The 17,505-nt window shown below is 33.8% G+C and overlaps 1 protein-coding gene, 1 long non-coding RNA gene and 1 pseudogene across 7 annotated transcripts; 2 read left to right on the forward strand and 1 right to left on the reverse strand.

Annotated features, from left to right (window-relative positions):
• The first annotated feature begins 3,688 nt into the window (after nucleotides 1-3,688).
• On the forward strand, nucleotides 3,689-6,234 carry LOC106344539 (nuclear transcription factor Y subunit A-2-like). Of its 5 annotated transcripts, none has more exons than XM_013783915.1 (5): nucleotides 3,689-3,773; nucleotides 4,345-4,581; nucleotides 4,827-4,921; nucleotides 5,018-5,227; nucleotides 5,562-5,912. In XM_013783915.1, the coding sequence occupies exons 2-5, from the start codon at nucleotides 4,422-4,424 to the stop codon at nucleotides 5,910-5,912; spliced, it is 816 nt and encodes a 271-aa protein (XP_013639369.1). In that variant the 5' UTR covers nucleotides 3,689-3,773; nucleotides 4,345-4,421. The 5 variants fall into 5 exon arrangements, with proteins under 5 accessions (XP_013639369.1, XP_013639362.1, XP_013639359.1 ...); XM_013783908.1 differs by lacking the exon at nucleotides 3,689-3,773 and adding an exon at nucleotides 3,802-3,904; XM_013783905.1 differs by lacking the exon at nucleotides 3,689-3,773 and adding an exon at nucleotides 3,804-4,007.
• A 1,208-nt stretch (nucleotides 6,235-7,442) lies between these two features.
• On the forward strand, nucleotides 7,443-7,712 carry LOC106300744 (annotated as a pseudogene).
• A 3,890-nt stretch (nucleotides 7,713-11,602) lies between these two features.
• Nucleotides 11,603-12,558, reverse strand: LOC106301675. Of its 2 annotated transcripts, none has more exons than XR_001262272.1 (3): nucleotides 12,436-12,558; nucleotides 12,211-12,342; nucleotides 11,603-12,055 (listed from the first exon to the last, which is right to left on the reverse strand). It is a non-coding gene; the product is annotated as an uncharacterized LOC106301675 (long non-coding RNA). The 2 variants fall into 2 exon arrangements; XR_001262271.1 differs by having other exon boundaries at nucleotides 11,603-12,061.
• Between the last annotated feature and the right edge of the window lie 4,947 nt (nucleotides 12,559-17,505).

The raw sequence follows: 17,505 nt of genomic DNA on the forward strand, positions 1-17,505 counted from the left end.
TTTTTACTTATATAATTTTTGTAATCATTTGTATTTTGTCATAACAAAAATTTTAAACCATGGATCATAAAATTTGAATGTGAGACTTTTAACAGTTTTAGTAATTTATAGCCGTTTGTAAAAATTCAAAATATAACATATACATAAAAATCTAAATTTTTATTATATGGTTATTGTGGTTGTTTAATTTATTTAATAGCTTAAATTTAAACAAATATGATAAAAGATACACTATTTTTTTATCAAATCTTTATTATTCAAAATCATTAATTGTCATATATATTTTAGCCACATTAGGCAATTCCGTAAATTTTATTTAAATAAATAATAAAGTACATTAATGATGAATTTATTGTTAGTTTAATAAAAAACTTATTATATAATTAGATGGACCAACATATTTCTCTAATGATTCTAAGAATCTTTTTAGTGATAACATGTGGCTACAAAAAGAAGTTGTAATGCTTCTCAAATAATATATAGGGGATAAGCAAAGATATATATAGATACCCAAAATGTTAAAGATACGTAGCCTTTTCATGTCGTAGATTTACAAAACGAGGTTTTGCTAGAAGTGAACATGAGAAACATAAAGAACTAGCATTTTTACATTTTCATCCATGTTCTTCCCCTGAGGCTAATTTTTTTTGTTTGATTTAAGCGTAGTTCACTTCGCTGTAGCTATTTTTTATGTTTGATTTAAACATAAAGAACTAGCTTTTTTTTGGTTTAAGGCTTTACAGTTAAAAAGTAGACAAAGGCCCATATATAAAAGTATTTATTTATTCGTGCAAGCCTCCTCCCGTCTGTTATCTTCGTCTCTGCATTTATAACGTTATCTCTTATCAACTTGGAAACTTCAGATCTACTTTCGATCATATATGTAAGAAAAAAATTGAACAATGAGTATGGTAGGGGCTGCGCGAACGCAAACCCCCTCTGCCACAAATAATGACGTAAGCTCTTCCACATGGGAAGACTTTAGGCTAAGCGCCCTTCCTTGGTGCAATGGAAGTCACTAGCCTAGGCCACTCGTCTTCTTGATCACGAGTTGACCCCGTCCAGGTAAGTAATTTGTAAGTACCCACGAGTCTCTGCTTTATACTGTGTCTCCAAAGCCTCCTTTGTTTCTCGTAACCGATGTGGGACTTTGCAAAGTCTCAAACCTTCTGCTGTTCTTGTCTCTTTGAGAAGCACCGCGTGCCGTTTCATCGCACGCGAGACGGCAAGACCCTGGCTTACTGTTTACATCCTCTACTGGGCTGGGTATCCCTTGAGGCCCAAAATTAGTTACTAGTATAAGGTCATCAATGACCGACTCTTAAATTAGTGTCTACTATATAGTGTTGGGTCTGTTGGTTAAAGCTATAGCTTACCTAGAGAGTTAAACGAGATTGTAGATGGATGTCTAAACTCTAAAGCAATAATGGACATGGTCCATGGGTTGTGTAGCAGATCTCTAAGTTATAGATACGTTGGTTGAAATTCAACTACCTAGTAAAAGTTATGTAGATAACAACTTTAAATTGTGAGTTTTGAGTGGAAAGGTAATATAGAAACTTGGATGTCACGGAGAGAACAGTTATTCAACTGCATCTGCTATATATTAACAACTTCAAACTCACTTCGCTGATCATTCTATGAACTTCAATAACTGAGCTATAGAGTGCACACAAAAAAAAAAATAGTAATAACTGAGCTATATCGAGAACAAATCTAAGCCTTTTGTTAAAATTTTGACTAAAATTACATTAAAAGGGAGTTAATACCCACAATGATGTCCAACAAAATAATATGTAGAAGTTTGATATTTAAAAATGGTTATAAAAACGAAAACTTAATATATATATACTTTTTTGTTGGCCAACGATCAAAACCAAAAGTAAGAAAAAAATAACATAGAAGCAATATTCTAAAAGTATACACTAGACTTCCACTTCAATGTTCTCAGTTCGTGCATTCAACTGGAACGCATATGCAACTCTAGTTCATACAATATATCTTGTTGATACGTTGTATTAAACAAAGTTGGATACTCGATTATCTATGTTTTAAACCTCTTATTTTGTCTTTGAAAAAGACAATTATATTAAAAATATATAGTTGGTGATTAGTCATTTCGTGAAATTTTGGAAGTTTATGAAAAAGTGGAGCCGTCGAGTGACTTATAAACTAAATCGCATAAGAAAATAGGATTGGCAATATCCAATGCGACTTTTTCAGGAAAAAAAAAGCAATCACTTTTAAGAAAGCTATATATAAAGGATTTTTTATAAATGCTATAGTGGTGTTAGATATTTATATTATAAGGGAACCAGTTGCACTAAGTTCATATATATCACTAATAAAATGTGGCCCATATTAAGATAAGTAATTATAAGTTAAGTCTTGAACTTATAAATGAGCTTTCACATATATATAATGAAATAAGATATTCTCTTAAGAAGATATTAGCAGCTGACAAGAATTGATGGCGAATAGAGAAAGCTGGTAGTGAGATAAGCTGAAGTACCACATAAGTACACATACACAAAAGCAAACACTAAACTTAACCAACTAAACTATATGTTTTCAATCTAATCTACTGTTGCTGACTTCTTTTTTTTGGTTTTACTGTTTAAATTTACATGCTAATCTTACGTATACGTTCAAAGAAAATAACTATTTATGTTTCCATCAATTTCATTTATATCTATAATTATCTTAGCGAATGAAGAAATGAAGTTTGTAAGAAATATATAAAAAATAAAAGAAATGAACAAATATAAATTTAGCATATTTTTTATACATAAATGTAAATAATTACGTGAAGAAATGCTATAATGGTGGCTAAATGTTCACTTATGAGATTTTTCCCATCGGAATTTTATTCTGTTAAATCGCGTTTCCTGCATTGCTAGATTAGCTAGCTACTGGTGGGGTTTTGTGGATCAAAATGACGAAAATGTAAATAATTACGTTAGTACATCATATTAACTTCTAAAGTTGTTTTTCTATAATTTTCATTATCCTTTCATTTTAAAACAGATTCAATTATCAGTATACTCTCAGTATCATTATAAGTCAAAGAAAGCTGATCCATAACGTATCTAAAACCAACAAATATTTTCTTACAAAATGTACACACTTGTTTTATTCCCTCTGAGTTATATATATTGAGCTTATATACACGTGTGTACCTCCAGCTCCAGGTTCGCAAAATAACTTCAATTACTTAAAGAAAGATAACAAAAGAGGAAACAAAGGGACAACATGTAAAAGAACACTTGAAAACCTAGTTAAGAACAACATATCAACAAGTGTCAAATCTATCCATTTAATGGTATGTGTTTGGTCTATTTACAGAATCATACAACGTTTAGAGTGTAGTAAACTTTACATTATAGTCCATATGGAATGAGTCACGAGCTTATAATAATAGCAAACATTGGTATGTCACTGTTGAAGTTGTCAGACTGTTTACTTTATTTGTTTATTTATGATTTTTGAGTGGTGCTCCTTTTTTTACATATGACGGATAGACAAAAAGCTTACAAGGACCACACTCATAATGAACAACGTAGTTGACAACCCAAGCACTACTCTACATAATGAAAAAATTGAATAAATAAAAGTTTCAAGTGGGATCATTATAACTTTTGAAGAAAGCACGTCAAGCCAACGCTACAGTTAGAAAAAGAAAAAACAAACAAAAACAGAGTAGCAGCATAAAAGTTGAAGGTGATTGGTGGGTGAAGCTAGAGTTGCCATCAACACTTGTAATTCATATATTGGTTAGTCTCTCTCATTCTCTCTCTATTATAGTGTTGTTATGAACTATGTTTCTTGATTTGGAACCGACATGGCTCCTAACACTTGGGATCTTCTCTGCCTCTTCCTAGGAATCTGAAGCTCACTCTAACCTGTGTGCAAGTTTTCATTAATCTTGTATCTTTTATTTCTTTTCTTTTTTTTTGCTTTTAAATTCACATAGGTTTGGGTGTGTTTGATCTTGACCAACATTTGAGGTTTTACTTCCTTCTTACTCAACTTCTCAACTTCTTTATGGAGTTTGTTTGCTATATGGGACTCTTGTCTAGTGTTTGGTTTGTTAAAAGATATCAGTTTCCGTGTCTTATCCTTTTTAGTTTCTCACAATTCTTACTTACTTTAGACAACAAGTCTGTCTCTTGGTGATGATTCACATATGGGTTTTGTCATTAGTATGATGTTGCGTAATACCCAATCCCAACGTTCCTACCTTTACAAACTTTCTCAACTGGGTTTGAAATTCGAGAAAGATTTACACATCGAAACTCTTTACTTTGTTGACTTTTTTTTATCTTCTTTTGTTTATCTTCACAGGAACAGATCTTTCATCTTAGCAACATTGAATAGTGACTTCCTTTTAGTTTCTAGACTTTCTGTGTTGGATTTTGGAGATGGCTATGCAAACTGGTCCACAGATCTCTTGGTGGAATGCTTTTAGATCTCAGCCGGTGAGTCTTGCCGGAGATTCTGACTCGTTCGGATCTGCCGTAGAGACAGAACATGGTGTGGATAAACAGAACAACTCTGCTACTCACTTAGCTTTCTCACTTGGTAACTCTTAACTTCCTTTGTCTTTCTCTATTTATGTCTTCAAATGGATGGTCCTAGTGAATTCTCCAAAGTAGGTTTGTGGAAACTGGTCGAACATGTTTTACTATCTACTTATAGGTGTCTAACTGAGCTAAATTGTCTAAAGGGAAACTATAAAAGGAAAGATATTTTGTATGTTTCATATAGTAATGTTTCCTTTTATAGATAATTGTGAATCCAAAATTGCATGTTGTCTATTCTTTTAGGTGATGTGAAGAGTTCAAGAGTTGTGCCAAAGCCTCATGGAGCTGCTTTCTCAGTGCAACCACCTTGCTTGGAACTTGGATTTACTCAGCAACAGGTAAACATCTAAAAATATAATATATCATCAATGTTTTTTAAAGTTGTTTCTGAGTATGTAGTTCTTGTTTGTTGTTTTCTTTCTTGGTACATTTAGATGTATCCATGTGTGGAACAACAATACTATGGAGTTGTCTCAGCCTATGGATCTCAGAGCAGAGTAATGCTTCCTCTAAACATGGAAACAGAAGATGGAACAATCTTTGTGAACTCAAAGCAATACCATGCAATCATCAGGCGACGCCAATCACGTGCAAAGGCTGCTGCTGTTCTTGACCAGAACAAACTGAGTAGCAGAGGCCGTAAGGTAAACTATGTTAATGTATGTTGTAAATCAATCATAATCATTCATCCGTTTCAAAATAATGCATGTTTTAAAATTTTCACACATACTAATAAAACAGAGCATATTAAATTTTAGTTATAAATGTATAATTTTTATGATTATCTATTTCTCATAATTCTAAACCAATAACAATTCAATAAATACAATTATTTTTTTGAAATTTACGATTTATCATTATTAGTTTATAAAAATGTATTTTTTGAAACAATTTGTTTTTTAAACTTGTATTTTTATGAAACTGAGGGAGTAGTAGTTAGTGTTTTATTGGTTGTTCTTATATTAATATATGTTGCAGCCATATATGCATCACTCTCGTCATCTCCATGCATTGCGCCGTCCTAGAGGATCCGGTGGAAGATTCTTGAACACTAAAAGTGGAACCAATGCAAAGAAAGCTGATGGAACTAAGCAGACTCAGAGTCAGGCTATCTCTCAACAAAGTAACTCTCAGAACTCTGAAGTTCTTCATCCGGAAAGTGGGACCATGAACTTATCGACCGGACTAAATGTCTCCGGATCTGAAGTTACAAGCATGAACTACTTTCTAAGTTCTCCGGTTCATCGTCTTGGGGGCATGGTAATGCCTACCAAGTGGACTGCATCAGTGGCAGCTATGGATAATGGCTGCTGCTATTTCAAAACCTGATATTTTACCTTTGTTTCTCAGTCAACTGGAGATAGAGAGGATAGAACTCTTTGTCTTGGAAAAGGAGAATGAGTTTTTTCTTTTTATTCTTGCATTTGACTGTGGACAGGCAAATCATCTTTGGCTCATTCTCTACTTAGGCTTCTTCACCGTCAGGTGAACGGAGCCTTGGTTTTATCTCAATGTGAAAATAGTTAGATGGGGCTTTGGCATTTAAGCCTCTCATTGTGTGTGTGTGTTTGTGTTTGTGTTTATGTATGTTTCTGAAACAATTGTAAAAACTTGTAGTTGTGTGGTTTATGTAAATATATTTCGAGTTATTCTTGGGTTCAATCCCCTAGAGTGGCGGTGAACCTAGAGGTTCACCAACCAATAGGATTTCATTATTTCAAATTCGATATCTTTTGAAAAAGTAAACAAAATATTGTCAAAGTTATATTATGTTTTAAAAAAAAAAGTAAAAAAAAAAATATAGTAGTTACAGAAAAAAGAATTAAAAAAAATATATTTTTAACGTGTGGCAGCAAAACACTAAATCCTAAATCCTAATCCATAAACCCTAAATCTTAAACCCTAAACCCTTGGATAAATCCTAAACCCTAAACCCTAAATCCTAAACTCTAAACTCTTGAGTGTTTTAGTGTTTAGTGATTTTGATTTAGAGTTTAGGATTTATCCAAAGGTTTAGGGTTTATCCAAGGATTTCGGGTTTACGGATTAGGTTTTAGGGTTTAGTTTTTTGCTGCCGACGTTAAAAATATTTATTTTTTTTAATTACTACTATTTTTATTTATTTCTTTTTACCTTTTAATTTTAAAAATATAATATAATTTGACAATATTTTGTTTCTTTTTTTAAAAGATATCGAATTTGAAATAATGAAATCCTATTGGTTGGTGAATCAATCCTATTGGTTGGTGAATCTACCCTACGGGGTGAACCCAAGAATAAGTCATATATTTCAGTCCTTATATTTTCCTTATCTCATTGGTTGAAATCATAATACACACCGAAACTAGAAGTGCTTCTTCTTGGAAGAAGTGACCTATGAGTCGTTGATAGTTGATCTGTAACTCAACTATAAGCTCTAGAAATTACTCGTGTCACAATAGAAGAGTCTAAAATACAATGGGAACTGAATTGAAGAAATGAACAAGATGGTAAGGAGAGTTATAATCGTTTTCTGAAGGACTTCATTTTAAAAGGTTGTTATAATAACTTCTTCCACTTCCCTTATCTACTGTCTGTAACGAACTAGAGCTCATCATGCTTTTTGATAAAAGCTCATGTGTGACAATTGATTAATTGATGCCTCGTAAGACTTGGCCGAGACATAGAGTATTCTACTCAGATCCATATGCTTTGTTACCATCAAGAAGTAGTACCACTGAACAAAGTGGTCCAGCCATTGATTATCAGTCAGCCAGTATCTCTGTTTCAGCCAGTATTTTGATTAGTATATAATTTGTTGCACTTAGTTTTAATCCTGAACTCTCTTTTTCAGGCTCTAAAGTAAGCGCGAGAAGCTTCGCTCCCCCAGCTGCATATCGCACGACTTCAAGATGCCGTCCCACAAGTCGTTTATGATAAAGAAGAATCTGGCCAAGAAGATGAGGCAAAACAGGCCTATTCCCCACTGGATTCGTCTTCGAACCGACAACACTATCAGGTACACCGTACACTGCCAAGCGCAGGCACTGGCGCAGAACCAAGCTCGGATTCTAAGTGAAAGCTCAAGACTGTTTGTCTTCCGTTCGATTTAGCATTTCCCCAAGTTTTCTTGATTTTTGTTATAAACATTTTCACATGTCTGTAAGACTTGATGCTACCAGATTTTATCTTTATAAGAGCTACTTCGTAGGCGCTTGCAGTTAAAAAAAAAAAAGAAGTAAGCGTCAGAGGCGCTGTGAGCTTCTTGAACGGAATCCAAAGTTAATGCAAATGTTTCAGGTTGTTTTCTAAACTCATTTTCCCCCTCTTATATATATATAGTTCTTTGCTTCTCATGTGCTTTCTGAAAGCATCATTGACCTTTGTGTTCACTTGTAGAGTTAACGCTGAAAGGGGGTTTTGTAATTGTTCGTTGTGACAGGAAAGACTACGGCAACTGTGAGAAGAAAGAGCGACCACTCAGCAAAGTATATCCCTCGTTTACTAGTTGTTTCTCCATTCATGTAATGTTTTAACACACAGCATGTACATTGTTTCAGTTGATGTGTAGACATAAGTTGTAAAGTATCAAGAGCTTGTTTGTAAGCTACGGACACAAGACTTGTTTACTAAATAACGCATAGATGACTTGCCAACTTTTGTATTATCATAAGATTTAAAAAAATGACAAATTTAATACTATGTATAGTAGGGGCTGCGCGAACGCAAACCCCCTCTGCCACAAATAATGACGTAAGCTCTTCCACATGGGAAGACTTTAGGCTAAGCGCCCTTCCTTGGTGCAATGGAAGTCACTAGCCTAGGCCACTCGTCTTCTTGATCACGAGTCGACCCCGTCCAGGTAAGTGATTTGCTTGTTTACGCTAGTGTTATATTTATACTAAGATTCCCGAGGGTCCTTTGTAACTTGCAACCGATGTGGGACTTTGCTAAATCTCAAACTTTCTGCCGTTGTTATTTCTTTTAGAAGCACCCCTTGCCGTTTCAGTGCTTTCCTTGTTGAACGACGTGTCGGTTAGACCTGATAAATACGCGAAACGGCAAGTCCTTTGTCTAGAGGTTGGATTCTTTACTGGGCTGGACTCTTATGGGGCCCAAGTCCATTTCACTAATATAAAATGCGATGGAGATTCGGATCCGACTTATTTTTTCCACTTGAAACGTGATCCTTCTCCCCGCCTTATTTTACTCTCTGTCTATTTACAATTTGCTTTTGGTTGGTTGGTTGGTTGGTAGGTTGATTGCGAAAGTTCTTTTGATTTGGTTTGGAGTCGGGGATAGCTGAGAGAGCTCTCGTCTCAGTGACGTATAAACCTCAGACAACTTCTGGTGGCTATTGAGCTTTTAAAAATAGTCCTTTAAATGGGCTCAATCTATTGGTTTTGGAAGTACATTCAGCTATTCGAAAAAGCCTCGTAATAATAAATAGCTAAAGACTTTGCTGCGCGGATAATAAGGAATACTGTGTCGTTTATGAGATGGAATGGATCAGTGGCGGAGCTAGCCAAAGTGTTTACTGGATCAGTTTTAGAGTCAACATCTAATCTATTAAAATAGAAGTACAAATATAAACTAACCCTTAAACTTACATAATATTTACAATCTAATGCCACTGAAAATGAGACAAACTTACATTTAAGTAATCATTGTTTTTCCTATTTTATTAAATCATTTCCTAAATCCAATTTAGTAAAAAAAATTGTGATCAACATATTTCCTAAAATTATTTAGCTAAATTTTAGAAAAATTCAAATTTTAAAAACGTTTTTAATAGTATAATATAATATTTCCTAAGTATCATATAAATTCCACATATTTAGTTTGTAAGGCTTAAAATATATGTATTTTAATTTTTTAAAAATATTTGTTTAACCATTACTATTAATTATTTTAAACAATAAAATCTATATATGCTACAGTTTAACTATTTTTGATTTACTTGTAGAATAATATGGATTTTTTATAATCTATCTAAATGTTGCATAAAATATATATATTTCAAATATTTCTAAAATACATTTTTATTCATTTCAGTCACTATTAATTATTTTCAACAATACATTTATCTATATAAAGTTTTAAATATCATAAAATTACTTGTAGAATAATATTTAATGTTTATAATAGAATATTTGTTTTCTGATGTATCTAAATCTCACTATATGACCCATATATAATCAAAATATTTAAAATATTATAGAGTTGGAAACGATTTCGTGTTAAAAGAAACATTACTCAAACATATCAATGGTTAAATGTTTGTCGAAAGTTTAATATGACGCATGAATCAATATTTCTTTCCAACGTGTAAACTATTTCACTATGATGTTTACAAAAATTTTAAAATATGATAAATATTAAAATATTAACTAATAAACATTTAAATAATATTTTATACAAAACTAAAAATCGTGCGGGTCAAGCTCTAGTCTAATCTATTAAAACTGAAGTACAATTTGAAAATAACTCTTGCTTCGTCTAAATATTTACAATTCATGCCACTGTCTTAATTGTTATTTAGCTACATTCCTAAACCATACAAATTCGAGTCTTTACTAAAAAGATAATCGGATCTCTCCTTACCAAGCCGAACCTCAGTTTCCTTTTGTTGCAAAGCCATATTTTTATGATAATTGAAAATTGGTCATCCCAAATTTTAATTCATAGTTGAATCAATAAATTTGATTCTACACAGTAAAATATCTATTGCTCTTATTTGGGCTAACTTTGTAATACAACAAAAGTCAACGCAATAATAACACAAGACTCTCTCCAGGGATTGACAGCTCTGCTTTTTTAAAACATGTGAGAGTGACATGTCAATAAATGAAAATAGTTGAAAAGCCAATAAGAACATTTCATGTTTAAATGTTTCCAGTCATTGCAATGTGACTTTGTTCTTTGTTCATGTTACAACCGGATGACATGTGAGTTTTGGAGACGAAAGAGTGATGATCGTTTGACTTCTCTTTCTCTCTCTATGTTTCATTGATACTGCACACACTCTGGTCCCTTCAAACCCAGAAGATCTATCTTCCTTGCAGTGCGCTCCTCATGGCAAAACCACTGCGTTTCTCGCCGTTATCGAAGATCGAATCGAGATGGGTACCACCGCCTTTCTTGCCGTGAACGCAGATCGAGTCGTCGCGCCGAGATTTGAATTGGGAGATGGGTTTATCATTCTGAAGATAAAATTTTCAAAAGAAATTAATCCACAGGAGACGGTCAAAGATCGAGAAGGCCAAAGAAACTGTTAATCGAGAGCTCCCCATAAATCTATGGAAGAAGAAGTTATTGATGTTAGACTCAAATGGCTTGGATTGTTACATAACAGAAGCATCAGTCTAGGTTTGAGTGTTCGGGTACCTGTTGGATATTTTAAATTTTGGTTTTAATTTATATCACATACTAGATTTCATTCGGGTAAATTTGTAAATACGGATCATGTTCAAATATAACACATTTTTAATTTGTTTCACATTCTAAAACCCATAAAGTAACCATATATCGTTTGGATTTGGGTTATATCGGTTCGGGTTGAATATATCCAAAGTTAAATCCAAAATTTAAAAATAAAACATAAGAAATAACAACATATTTATATAGAATTGGATATTTAAGGTACTTATTTAAAATTTAAATACTTAACTTTGGATATCATTTCAAATAAATATAGAACTAAATATCTGAAGTATATATTTATGTTTCAAAATGTTTATATTTGTGACTATTTCTGACATTTGGATCGGTTATTCGGATTTTTTGAGTTATTCAGATTTCTTTGAATTTTTTGGTTTTTTGTGTTACCGTTCGGATTCGGCTAATAACACCTCGAGTTCAAATATGTTTCGTACATGATCTATTTTGTTATTATTACATTTTAGACTAAGTATGGATCAATTTTTTTGGTTTAGGTTTGATTCAGATTTCGGCTTATGGATTTTATGCCCAATCTAAACTATTAAAACAAGAAGAATAACTGGCGAGGTCAAGTTAAGTGCTTAAATTCGTGGAGGCAGAATACCCCTTTTGGAGATACCTTTGAGATGGTTTTAGCAGACCAATGGGTAAATAAATTCATAGCCCTTATATTAAAGGGCTGAAACTATTATTCTGCCCTTTCTAACCGTAAGCATGATCCCTTTAATATTTATCAAGTACTATATCCTGCATAATAACAACCAAGACATTCCGGGGTTCTCTAATCTAAACATGTTTTCTAGACAGTCCTACTTTTCTTTCACATTAGTAATTAGTTACAATAGAGAAGTGATTACTAACCGTGTAGTAAGTCTGTTGTCATGTCTTGGTTGTTGTCTTCTTTTTCATCTTCACTACTGGTACTTGATACTTTCCACTAAATGATCATTGTGCCTTCCCTTTGCTATGTCATTTTACAATTGATGATCATCTCTATCCGACACCATCACTCTCCCTGGGCTTTTCTATAAATCCTTCTCTCCCATGTCCTTCTGTTTCTATCCATAAACAGTAGTTGGTCTAAATTAGTAATCTAAAGTGCGAGATCATGAATTAAAACTCTCAAAATTAGCCAATTTATCAGAACTGAGACAGTCAACAGAAGCGGACATCTGTTATTAAACTTAAAATTATAGATTAGAATTACCTTTGAATAAACACGAACAAAGACGACCTTCTGTTAGTAATTACTCATCGTTTACTTCGACGAGGTTTGAAGACTTGATTATACACGCTACGGCCTCTATCTATCAGAGAGAAGGGTCTTCGTCTTCCAAACCTTAGATCGTGTTTACAAAATCATTACACATAATAGAAATTAGGACAAATAATCGAAACAAACAAAGTTCGAGGAATAGGAACACGATTAAACCTGTATGCCATGATCTGCCATAGTAATGAGTAGATCTATCTTCAGAAATCCTTTTTGTGAAACAATCATAGGCGTGTCTGTAGATCTCGCTAGAACAACAGATAGCACCGACGAAGAGATCGGTAGAAGTTCCCAAAGTTTCTACGGAAAGAAAAAAACACATAGAAGGCAGATGGTTTCTGTTTTCTTCCCGGAAAAAAAATTCAATGGGCTTTCATTTGTTTTTTAGGTCCACTATTGTTTAGGTTACAAATGATACTAATTTAAATATCACAACCAAATGGCTCAAATCAATTCATCTAATTATGCTTTGTTAATATAATTACGAGATATATATATATTTTTGTGGTTACTTTTCCAATTGGTTTATAGTTGCTATCATATTTATTTTTACTAAAACCTATATAAACAAAACTTAAAAATATGATATAAATCACAAAATTTAATTTTTCTTCTTTAATAAAACTATTAAACCTCAACTAAATCCTCTAATATTATACACTTTATGTTTAGTTTACCAAGCAAAACAAAATTATTACAAAATAAGAAGGAATAAAACCTCATACTTTATAAATGTACACTAAACAAAATAAACAAGATACACTAATGTCAAAACTCAATAACATATGAAACACTAACATGAATGATTTTAAAACTACGAAAAACATTTGATTACATCGGACATGCATCCGCGCGGACGCGCGGATCAAAAACTAGTATATATTAAATGGTCAATAAGCCTATTTTACTATGTTTTCTCAGTTTTTTTTTTCTGTTAAAACACAGGTAAAATTTGTTTTTTCTTGATTTCACATGGGTACAGTTTTAGAGTCAACATATATATTAAATGGGTCAATAAGCCTATTTTACTATGTTTTCTCAGTTTTTTTTCTGTTAAAACACAAGTAAAATTTGTTTTTTCTTGATTTCACATGGGTACAGTTTTAGAGTCAACATATATATTAAATGGGTCAATAAGCCTATTTTACTATGTTTTCTCAGTTTTTTTTCTGTTAAAACACAAGTAAAATTTGTTTTTTCTTGATTTCACATGGGTACAGTTTTAGAGTCAACATATATATTAAATGGGTCAATAAGCCTATTTTACTATGTTTTCTCAGTTTTTTTCTGTTAAAACACAAGTAAAAAAACACAAGTAAAATTTGTTTTTTCTTGATTTCACATGGGTACTGCAGTGGATTTCACAATGAACTACCTCTGCCACTGTAAAAACACATGGATTCGCAATGAACTACCTCTGCCACTGTAATGGATTAAAGCGTGGTTAGATGGAACTGATGTTGAATCATCACCCTGTTAAACCTTTAGGTTACTATGGGCCCCTCCATTGTGGCCCCAATCTGTTAAAACATTGACACCTCTCAAATGAAAGTGAAACTCCTTTTTATTCTCCAATTTTTTTAATTATATTTATATTTCTCTAATTAATATACAACATACCTCACTTGTTTTTCTTCATACGTATTCATTTTGGAGTGGCACAACCAATCATTGCCTGAGTTGATCTTAATCCAGATTTGAGGAAGATAATGCGCAATTAAAGGATTATTCAGAGAAAGATAGATAGCCTTGTAATGATTGTAATTTTAATGCTTCTATATATCAACTGGATCATAAATTATGATCATTTTCTTACAACCAACCAATCAAAAGCTATTCACCACTAGATTCATCCCACTTTTTGAGCTCTCCTTTGTCCACGACACACGTATAATGATTATTGTTGGAAAATATTACTTGTAAAATAATTTATAAAAATAAATTGTCTAACAATTCTAGAAACTGACCAAATAACAAAACTATTATGAAAATCACAACTAGAAATAGCAGAAAGCGGTCAAACTTTGTGGTCTGAAAGTGGAATGGGAGGCCACGGCACACAAACAAAAAAAGTCCTTATCTGGTGCACCGTCCCACATGTGATGAGACTGTTAAAATGAATGGCATGGTCCTTTATGAGACTGTGGTCACTAGTGGACCCCCAACGAGGACCAAAATAATCAATATGGTTCTCACATGGATTTGAACTTTTATAACCAAACAACAGAATACTGTGCCATATGGTGTTCGTCACGTGGGAATATCGCGTTCACTCGCACCGAAAGTCATCCTCCAAGATCGTCTGTTCCGAACGTGCCATATGGTGTTTGTCGCGTGGGAATATTGGTCTCTAACGAAATTCAATGTCTTCTTGTGGTTGGTTATTGGTTTTTAATTATTGAGGCAATGCAACCATTTTGTTTTCACCGTCATCGCCGACACAGTAATGCGTCATCGGACTTATAATCAATCGGGTCCCATGAGAAGACTAATGCCACATACGGAATACACCGTCATTTCACGGTGAACCACTGGGTCCGACTAACTGAGTTCTCTTGTGGGGGAAGGCTTCGTTTAGTACAGTTTTGTGTAAGTTGTGACGTTGAGGTTTTCTATTCGTTTGATACGAGTGAGCGTTCTGAGATTTTGGAGGTGTAAAAAGAGATTTTATATTAAAAAGACTTTTACAATTTTAAGAATTTTTTTTTTTATAAGTATTTGAATTATCATAAAAATGAAGTTGTTTGTACATTCACAGGGCTAAAGAAGCGGTTAAGCCGTTTGCTGCCCAAAAAAAAAACAACAAAGAGACTTTCATGCTAGGAAAGAGATCACATACAAACAATTAAGAATATTTCAGCCATATACAATTCTAAGAAATTATATATCTATGTGAATTATTTGGCTATAAACCAAAGAACTATAAACCAAAAGTTCCAGTTGGCTATTCTCAAGACCGCCTTTGCGAGAGAGTATATGTTTTAATACCTTAGGAGGTTTGATACTAATGTTCAACCTGCCTAAGTATTTGTTATTTTCAGTATTAACCTGAAATCTCGGAATTTAGTTTCATTTAGGGTTTGTATAGGTTCGAGGTAGGTACAAACGTGGACCATTTGAATAAATTTCATGAAAAAGTTAACCCTGTAACGTTTCTTTTCTACATACTCTAGAATCTTTGATTTATGTTAAACGTGTATATAAGATCGACGGGGCTTTATTAAGTTTGCATGCGTCAAAGACTCAAAACGACAAAACGCCAATTCTTTTTAAGCTGCTTTTTACCCATTACGGAAACAATTTTTTTGCATAATTGAGCTTTTATAACCCATGACGTGTTGACTGCTCGATCAAAGCGTAGCGACAGCAGAACCAACAGTGAGCTTAAAGAAAGTTTAATTAAAATTGTATAGATTGACGATCGTGATTTACTGATCACTAACGTGAAATGCAGGCTATTTGATAATTGATGTCTACAAAACTAACTAAAGCTAGTCATCCTAAACTAACACAGATTCAATATCACAGTATATACCCCACGATAAGCTATATTTAGATGTTCAAATCATAGCGCCCTAAGGGCAACCACAATGGTGGGATTGTGTTTCAAGTCCCTTAACATTTTTAATTAAACTTTTATCTTAAAGGACCTAAGCTAAGAGACTAAGTGGATTATTAATGGGACTTTGATTGTCCCTTAGTTTATTATTTAATTAATTTTTTATTTGAATAAGTGATAACATATGTAAAGAAGTTTTAAATAAAACTTATATGATAGAAGTTTAACATTAAAATTGAAATATTAAGAAAATTACAAAATTTTTTTTAAAAAAATACAAAATCATAATTTAAAAATACAAACAAAGACACGATTGGGACGATTCGCCGAGGATTTGGAGAGGAAAGAAGCTTGCGTACAGGATCGGAATCGAACGGAAGTGGATTGAGATTTCGAAGCTGCGACCTCTCGATTGGAAGCTGCGACCTTTCGATTTGCAAAGACACGCCGACGGAGACTCCAGTGGAAGAGAGAAGACGCAGGTGGAGTGAGGAGATCAGGTCGTCGCTTTCGTTTGGAAAGGATCGATCTTTGATTCGATGCTTCAGTTCGTCGCCATCGAGCTCTCCTTTTTTGATTTTCGATTTCAATTTCCCGAATGCGAACGAGCCGAAACCACCGTCCCTTCTTCGTTTCCATCGCCCAATAACGTGATGCCACGTCTCCTTCGGGATGAGCCCGATTGTCCCTTACTTACGGTCCGTCCCACCCATTTTAATTTTATTTTGAATTATTTTCGACCCAATAAAAAAGAAGGACGTGCCAAGGCACGCCCGATGCAGATGGCCTAACGTTAGGAACAAAAACTCGATGTAACTTAGCAAAACAATCACGGTAGCATTGTTGCTGAATACTTTTGTTATTTTTTGGACGACTGAAAACTTTTGTTCAAAGCTAATAATTTAGTTTCTTCCACCGTTACTTGTACCAAACACAAATATCACACGAACATAAAACATCATTTTAAGCTTTTTTCTTTCACATACAATTTGTTGATTATCCTTTTTAACCAAGATGTTTCGAGTTTTAGTATATGGTATGATCCACTTCTTGGTTCTCCAATTTTCTTTTAGATTCAACCGAATTAGCTAACTTGTTCAAGATTACACACACATAACCTTGTTTGGGAAAATAGTTTTGTTTTGGTTATAATATGATCGGCGGTGCATTTATTGTAGAAGAGTTTTTATATACTGAAATGGAAATAAGTGATCAATTAAAACAGTCTGGAATGAGGTACTTGCGCAGAGGTGTCTCCCTCCCGCATATATCACCGGTACTCTGCTGGTCCCCTGGATCCTCTGGTCAATTTGGAAAGCACGAAACAAGTTTCTTTTTGAGAACTTTGTTGGGAATCCAGCAGACACGTTATCAATGGCTATTGTCGCAGCACGTGAATGGGCTGCAGCGCAACAAGAGAAAGAAGCAACAAGAGAAAGAAGTAAAGGGAGCTCCGGGAGATACCCATGTGGCTGAGGTGCAAGTTGGCATGGTTGTCAGGTCTGATGCTGCTTGGTCGCCGACTAACAGAACTGCAGGATTGGGTTAGGTGATGCTCATGCAGGTATAAAACACACGAGGGCAAAGGGGAGCTAGTTTTGTCTCCTCAGCCCTTATTGCAGAGGGGTTGGCGCTCAGGGAGGCAGTAAACACTTGTCGCAATCTAGAGC

This window comes from Brassica oleracea, chromosome C1 (genome assembly GCF_000695525.1).
Source record: "Brassica oleracea var. oleracea cultivar TO1000 chromosome C1, BOL, whole genome shotgun sequence".
Lineage (NCBI taxonomy): Eukaryota > Viridiplantae > Streptophyta > Magnoliopsida > Brassicales > Brassicaceae > Brassica > Brassica oleracea.